Raw genomic sequence first — 8,782 nt, 5'->3', positions numbered from 1 at the left:
GAATTGTGTGACAGGGAGTGGAGGGAACAAATATTTATTTACTCTTACAGTGAACCCAGTATTTTATAGGTACTTATCTTCAACTATGAAGTAAGTATTGTTATTTATATCTGCCATTTGACGATACTGATGTTCAAACACATTTTAAAGTGTCCAAATCACATACTTTCCCATTGACAACAGAGGGATTCATACTCATGTATCTGACTTCAAGACCCTGCTACTGTTAATGACACCACTCTGTGACTGCATGATCCTGTGATGTATGAAAGACACCATGTGTATAGTGTTGTTTTGATTTCATACTAAACATATATTTGTTTAGAACTCACCATTAATTTATTATAAATCTATTTGTCATACTAAACTTCTTTTAGAATCACAATGACCGTCTGCTTCCAAATTGGGCTTTTGATATAGGATTATTACACTGCTTGGTAGAGAGGTTTTCCCAGAATTCTGAGTAGATATAAGAGGAAGTAGCACATTTCTAAAACTGCACCCTCCTTTTTATTTCACAAGCACCTCTCTTCCATGGCTTACAAGGCTGGATCAAAATATGTGTAGTTTAGAATTAAGTAAATTGTCATAGAGATCAAAGCTTCAACTAAAAGCTTATATTATATCAACTATAGTGTAGAATAACTGGGGCATCTCCTAGGCATCCCTGTTATTTATTTGTCTCCCTCCTCCTGCTTGTCTACCTTGAAAGTCATATGGTGTAGTAACTAGAATTGTCCTGCCAAAGAGCTTGTCAATATAAAGATGGCTTTTTTTTGGTAAATACTCTATCTTATGGCTTTATTTATAATCAAAAGAAACATCATAACCTGTCAAATAAAACTTAAAAGGCTATCTCTAACAATATATTATCTATTAATAATCTGAGGTAAAATGATGGCAATAAATAATCACTCGAAGAATGAAACAGAGCAGAACTGTAATGAAAATGGTGAGAATTCACTCTATTTGAAGAATATGGCTAAAAAAGAATAATAATAAACAACCATTCAATCCAAAATATCAGTGGGTGACTTACTATCACATGCATAATCACTGGAGATGGGGTTTAAGCAGAAGGCTTGAGTGAATGTCTAGACAGCTAATTGATTCATTTTTATGGAAATTTTACTTATTTTAAATGTCATCCTCAACCATCCTGATTTTTGAATTGAATATCTATTTTTTCAAATAACACTGCAGATTAGATTTGGGTATTGGTATAAGCAATGTACTGCTTATATTATGTGGTTTTTATTCTTTCACTCAGTATTCTTAACCTCCATCTTTGAGCAAAATTGTTTTAAAATTCATTCATTCATCTCTACCCTAATTTAATGATTCTTACAATATTCATTCTGTTTCTCTCTCTTATTTTTTAATTAAATAACATTTCTTTTTTTCCCTAAAAGGTGATAGCATTATTAGATTTCATTACTAAACAATATTACTGTACCTTGTTCATTTTGACAAAATAATTATTTATTAGTTTGTAGAAATGGTAAGAGTGAAACAAAAAATCATTGATTTTTGTTCCTTAGCAAAATTCTTCCTATTAATAACTATAGTTATATTGTTAAAATTTTTTTAAATGATCACTTTCCCCCTTCCTTCTAGTTAGGACTTGATTTCAGTATCCATATCTAAACCTGGTTCTTCTTTACCTTAGCATACTGTTATTACATATAACCTATAATGAGTCTCAGCATTTTTCAGATGAGTTAAGTATCATATATTGAAACATTCTGTAAGAAACTAATCTAGAGAATTAGGGTAGGTGATGAACTTAATGATGTGATCTAGGAATACAGAAATTGTAACTTAGAGGAAGAAACTAAATCAGTGCAAAAGCAGGAATCTATTAAAAAAGGAAAGATATCATGAAATTGAAAACTGTAGGGTTGGCCAAAAAGTTTATTCAGGTTTTTTCCTTAACTTCCTACCAAAAACCTAAACGAACTTTTTGGCCAACCCGATATAAATGCTAGATTTATAATTTGATTAATTTTTATTTTAGTAGATGTATTTAATGTGCATGTGAGCTAACCTCAAATCAATAAATGATAAAGCCTGTGATTTTATAAACAGCATAATTCAAATAAAAATATCCTGAAATTCCATGTATACACTAACCAGAATTTTAAAAAGATGTTGCAATATTTAAACAAATGAGAGTATAACTCAAGAATAACTCTACAACAAACTTGCATCGACAGCTTTATGTCTTCTTCTCTTGATAACTACACTTTCTCACAGATTAGTTCTCATTTACTGTCTTCATTTTTATTGTTTCCCTTATTCTATTAAAAAAACACATTCATGTTTTTCATTATTACAATAACAAGAATTGTTCTATGTGGACAATTTTGAAAATTACATAGCAAAGTATAAAGAAAAATTATCAATCTAATGATCACTTATCATACTGTCTGGTGATAAACACTCTAGGATATATGACAGGTTTTGTCACATACAGAAATCTAACTTACTTCTGGATATCTTCCATTTGATACTTGGCAGATTCTTCAAATGACAGTATTCAGTGCTAAACTTATTATTACATCTGTCAAAATTAGAAAGGTATTGTAATACATTGGTGAGGAGATAGTGATTCAAACCAGAGTGGTAGAAAGGAGGTGAAGAGGGAAGATGAAATTCTGGATATACTGTAAATGTAGAACCTATAGAAATTGATGGTGAATTGGATATGGATTGGTAGAAAAAGGATAACTCTAGTATTTTTAGCCTTAGCAACTGAAGGGCATTGTTTCTATTTATTTCCATTTTGGAAGGATCAGCTTTGAATAAAGTCATATCATTTTTTAATTTTGGACGCATTTAGTTTGAGAATGCTTATCAGACCCCCCAGACACCAAAGTAAGGATATTAAGAATACAGTTAAAAATACAGGGGAGAGGGCTTCCCTGGTGGCTCAGTGGTTGAGAGTCCGCCTGCCGATGCAGGGGACACAAGTTCATGCCCCGGTCCGGGAAGATCCCACATGCCACAGAGCAGCTAGGCCCGTGAGCCATGGCCACTGAGCCTGCGTGTCCAGAGCCTGTGCTCTGCGACGGGAGAGGTCACAAGAGTGAGAGGCCCGTGTACCGCAAAAAAAAAAAAAAAAAAATACAGGGGAGACACCTGGATGAAAGGCATGACTTTGAGAGATTTCAATACATAGTTGAATAAATAAAGCCATGAGAAAGTAAAAGAAATGTTATGAATAAAATAGAGTAGACTGAAATGTATAGGGTCTAGGGCAGGCATTGGCAAACCATAGGCCATTGGCAAAATCCAACATGTATTTTTACAAGTAGTTTTATTGGAATACGGCCGTGCCAATTTGTTTCCATATTGCTTGTAGCTGATTTCACACTACAATTCCCGAATGGAATAGTTGCAAAAAAGATTTTATTACCCACTGTGCCTAAACCATTTATTATCTAGCCCTTTACAGAATAAGTTTACTGACCCCTGGTATAGAGGATAGTAGTTAGCAGAGACTAAAAGTTGTATTGCTTTTCACTGCACTTTTCTGAGGAGAGCCCTGGTGTATACCCATTGTCATAGCATCCAGAAAATTAAGTAACAGACTTTTTCTATTGACAGGTCTTTGGGCAATATATTATATAATCACCCAAACTGAGATTAAAATAGAAAAATTGCATCTAGAACACAATAGCTAATACCATGTCATTACATTTCATTTTGGCTAAATGGCCCCAAAATGTGAAACCATGTACAATAATTATTTTAATAGCCTCCAAATTAACTTATTCTCTTATTAAATTTAGTCAAATGCTGACAGTGTCTATGTGTGGTATATTATAATGGAAAAGAGGGAAATGGCACCACAAAATAAGTTACACAATAAGGAAAAGCAATAAACCTAACATTTTTCTACCCGGGAAAGTTCCTATCATTTTAATACTGAGAGTTAGCAATAGAGAATAAAATCAAGGAGATTGTGAACCCATTAGTTGGGCTGCAGTTATTCTATTTCAACTTAGCATAACTTAAACAATATGAACTAGCATCCATTTTAATAGAATTCAAGATCGAGGCTTTCTATCCTGGTTGTCTTACATATGACAAGTACAGAACGTAGTGTGTTATTTGGATTTTCTTTATAAATTTTGCTCCAGATTAATACCCTAGACAATGATTTTCACTTTCAATGTGAGTATATGTGTATTGGTTACTATTATATTTTAAGACAGAAATGTGACATAAGCTAAGTAAAAATGGGAAGTTTTAAAATATTTGTTTCATGCCTTTTGATTTTTTACAAAACTTTTATTTTTTAAATTTTTGATGCTGTTTGAGATGAAAAATATATTGATGGTCATGTGACTGTAATAGTCTAACTCTTCTTAGTTCAGGTTGCTATAAAAGAATTCCATAGACTGTGTAGCTTAAACAACAAACATTTATTTCTCACAGTTCTAGAGTCTGGGAAGTCCAAAATCAAGACAGCAGCAGATCTGGTGTCTGGTGAGTATTCCCTTACTGCTTCACAGACTGCAGTCTATTCGCTATATCCTCACGTGGGAGGATCATCTTTCTCCTATTCCTTCTTATAATGGCACTAATCCCATTCATAAGGGCTCCACCCTCATGACCTAATCACCTCCTAAAGGTCCCATCTCCAGATACCATCACATTGGGGATTTAGGCTTCAATACATACATTTTTGGGGGGACACAAACATTCAGTCCATAGCAAGATCTAAAGATAAAATGATTAATATGTTTTTTAGAAAATCATGAGTATTTGCAAAGTGTCATGAACTAAATAATATAAAACCTCAGTCTATCAAAGGCAATCAAATGTATAGCAAACAAATTGACTGTCAGCTATGATTTTCCAAAAGATATTTATAAACCAATTCATAATATGAACTAGTTTATTTATTTATTTATTTATTTATTTATATTGAAGTACATTTGATTTACAATATTAAATGTTTCAGGTGTAAAGCAGAGTAATTCAGTATTTTTGCAGGTTATACTTGCAAGTTATTACAAGGTAATGGCTATAATTCGCTGTGCTATACAATATATCCTTGTTGCTTATCTATTTTATACATAGTAGTTTGTATCTGTTAATCCCATACCCCTTATTTGTCTCTCCCCCTTCCCTCTCCCCTTTTATAACCACAAATTTGTTTTCTGTATCTATGAGTCTTTTTCTGTTTTTCATTTACATTCATTTGTATTATTTTTTAGATTCCACATATAAGTGATATCATACAGTATTTGTCTTTTTCTGAGTTATTTCATTAATGAACTAGTTTAGACATTAATAAAATGTTAGATTTTAATTATTGCATTAAACACTGTATTATTCAAGATGAATAGTGAGAGTTGGGTAAGTCAAACAAGTCAGATCAATGCTGTGGCATCATTTTATACAGTATTGCCTGATGAAGCCTGTGGTGTAGGAGCTCTACAGGAGAGCTAGAGGATAAGCTATTTAATTTTATGAAATCCCGAGTTTATATTAAATTCTTAAATTACTTGGCAAGATGCAGAAAGAAAAAAATGACAGTGTTGGTCTGAAAGTACAACTAAATGTGGGGATCATAGAAAGCAATGAGAATGGAAAAAAGGAGAGTGAGCTTTCATGGATCACTTTGTTGATAAGATACAGTAATTTTAAAGTAATTAAATATTATAAAATAAAAATTCACACAGAACAATTACTTTTTCCTATGTTGTAAAATTTTCCATATAATTCAGATTTCAATTTCAAGAAAATAGAACAAAGTTTTGAAAATATTAAGGTTAAATTAAAATTTATATGCAACAGCAGTATGACTGCATTATAGCTTTGTACATTTCTATTAAATTTGTTGTCATTCATAATAAATCGAAGCATATGTATGATTGCAACTTTTTTCTAGAGCTGTATTCACTCTCCAATTTTCATGTTCTGTTTTCTATCTTGTTGAATAAATTTAGTCTCCATTTTGGCAATGGGTATTCCTTCAATACAACAAGGTAAATTGAAAATGGATATCAGAGTTAGTAAAGAATCCAGTAATAAGTTAAATATATAAAAATTTGCTCTCATATGTAACATAAATACTCATATAAAACACACAATAGAAAAAATATATTTAATGTAAACTGTCACTGTTTGCAGATAACATGATACTATACATAGAGAATCCTAAAGACTCTACCAGAAAACTACTAGAGCTAATCAATGAAATTGGTAAAGTAGCAGGATACAAAACCAATGCACAGAAATCTCTTGCATGCCTATACACTAATGATGAAAAAGCTGAAAGAGAAATTAAGGAAACACTCCCATTTACCACTGCAAAAAAAAGAATAAAATACCTAGGAATAAATCTACCTAGGGAGAGAAAAGCCCTGTATGCAGAAAACTATAATACAGTGATGAAATAAATTAAAGATGATACAAACAGATGGAGAGATATACCATGTTCTTTGATTGGAATAAGCAACATTGTGAAAATGACTATACTATGCAAAGCAATCTACAGATTCAATGCAGTCCCTATCAAACTACCACTGGCATTTTTCACAGAACTAGAACAAAAAATTTCACATTTTGTATGGAAACACAAAAGACCCCGAATAACCAAAGCAATCTTCAGAAAGAAACACAGAGCTGGAGAAATCAGACTCCCAGACTTCAGACTATACTACAAAGCTACCTTAATGAAGACAGTATGGTACTGGCACAAAAACAGAAATATAGATCAATGGAACAGGATAAAAAGCCCAGAGATAAACCCACACACATATGGTCACCTCATTGTTGATAAATGAGGCAAGAATATACAGTGGAGAAAAGAGAGACCCTTTAATAAGTGGTGCTGGGAAAACTGGACAGCTACATATAAAAGAATGAAATTAGAACACTCCCTAACACCATACACAAAAATAAACTCAAAGTGGATTAAAGACCTAAATGTAAGGTCAGACACTATCAAACACTTAGAGGAAAACATAGGCAGAACACTCTATCACATACATTACAGCAAGATCCTTTTTGACCCACCTCCTCGAGAAATGGGAATAAAGACAAAAATAAACAAATGGGACCTAATGAAACTTAAAAGCTTTTGCCCAGCAAAGGAAACCAAAAACAAGACCAAAAGATAACCCTCAGAATGGGAGAAAATATTTGCAAATGAAGCAACTGACAAAGGATTAATCTCCAAAATTTACAAGCAGCTCATGCAGCTCAATATCAAGAAAACAAAAAACCCAATCCAAAAATGGGCAGAAGACCTAAATAGACATTTCTCCAAAGAAGACATACAGCTGACCAACAAACACATGAAAGGATGCTCAATATCACTAATCATTAGAGAAATGCAAATCAAAACTACAATGAGGTATCACCTCACACCAGTCAGAATGGCCATCATCAAAAACTCTAGAAACAATAAATGCTGGAGAGGGTGTGGAGAAAAGGGAATCCTCTTGCACTGTTGGTGGGAATGTAAATTGTTACAGCCACTATGGAGAACAGTATGGAGGTTCCTTAAAAAACTAAAAATAGAACTACCATACGACCCGGCAATCCTGCTATGGGTCATATACCCTGAGAAAACCATAATTCAAAAAGGGTCATGGATCTCTCTTTTGGTGGAACCAGGCTTCGGAGCTCCCTTCCAAGTTGGCTGAAGACAATTCTCCATACAAGGCCGTAGCAACAAAGTGTAGACGCAGCCGCACCAAATTCACAGAAGAGCAATTGAAAATCCTCATCAATGCATTCAACAAAAAACCTTACCCGGGTTATGCCTTCAAACAAAGACTTGCTTTGGAAGTCAACACTGAAGAGTCTAGGATCCAGATATGGTTTCAGAATCGAAGAGCTAGGCACAGGTTCCCGAAAAGACCTGAGAAGAACTTAGACTTAAGACAAGACCGAGCTTACCCTGAAGAGAACATTCAAGGTGTGAGAGACAGACGATGTCGTACCAGCTACACTTCTTCCCAATTACAAACTCTCATGAATGCATTCATGGAAAACCCTTATCCTGGGATTGATTCCAGACAGCAACTTGCTGAAGATATTGGGGTTCCAGAGTCAAGAGTCCAGATTTGGTTTCAAAACCGAAGATCTAGACTCCGTATCCGGAAAAAAAGAGAACCCGAAGAAGCTCCAGCCCAAAGACAAAACCAGGGACAAGATCTCTGAGATGGGCGCATTCAAGGTTTACAGAATGGCACTCCCTAGTGACTGTTTTATTTCCCTGGAGCCAGAACAAGGTGAACAGAGAGACAAATTCAGTGTATTTGATGTCATCAGCCTGGACTCCAGATCAGTTCTCTTCCTGGCAACATAACCTTCCAAACATACCTTCACCTTCTTCTTCATCTTCTGGAGACAGTAAACAGGACTTCAGGACTCAGAGGCAGATGATACAAAGTACCACACAGCCCTAGTGACTGAATCTAGATTCAGAGTTCAACAGATCTCGAGGACAATGAAAATAAACTTATTAATACCATTTTTATGGTCATACAAATAAATGACCGATTCAAGTAAAAATCATCAAAACATATGTGGTGTTGTGACTTTGATCAACTGTGCTGATGTACTGAAGCATCCATAAAAACCCAGAAGGATGGGGTTCAGAGCTTCTGGGTTAGTGAACGCATGGCGGAGAGGAAAGCGATGTACTTGAAGAGGGCAGGGAAGCTCAGAGCCCCTTCTCGCATACCTCGCCCTATGTAACCATCTGGCTGTTGACTCATATCCTTTAATATCTTTTGTAATAAATCTGTAATCT

The 8,782-nt window shown here is 34.3% G+C and overlaps 1 protein-coding gene across 1 annotated transcript; it reads left to right on the top strand.

The window, feature by feature from the left end:
* Nucleotides 1-5,352: 5,352 nt before the first annotated feature.
* On the top strand, nucleotides 5,353-8,187 carry LOC309809355 (double homeobox protein A-like; the record flags this gene model as incomplete). The annotated part of the gene is made up of 2 exons (XM_082630415.1): nucleotides 5,353-5,370; nucleotides 7,639-8,187. 2 exons carry the CDS (start codon nucleotides 5,353-5,355, stop codon nucleotides 8,185-8,187), a joined length of 567 nt encoding a protein of 188 aa, XP_082486541.1.
* Between the last annotated feature and the right edge of the window lie 595 nt (nucleotides 8,188-8,782).

This window comes from Mesoplodon mirus, assembly GCF_964341445.2.
Source record: "Mesoplodon mirus genome assembly, chromosome: 8".
NCBI classification, from domain to species: Eukaryota; Metazoa; Chordata; class Mammalia; order Artiodactyla; family Ziphiidae; genus Mesoplodon; species Mesoplodon mirus.
Note: the sequence above shows the minus strand (reverse complement) of the source record. Positions and strands in the feature narration are given on the sequence as shown.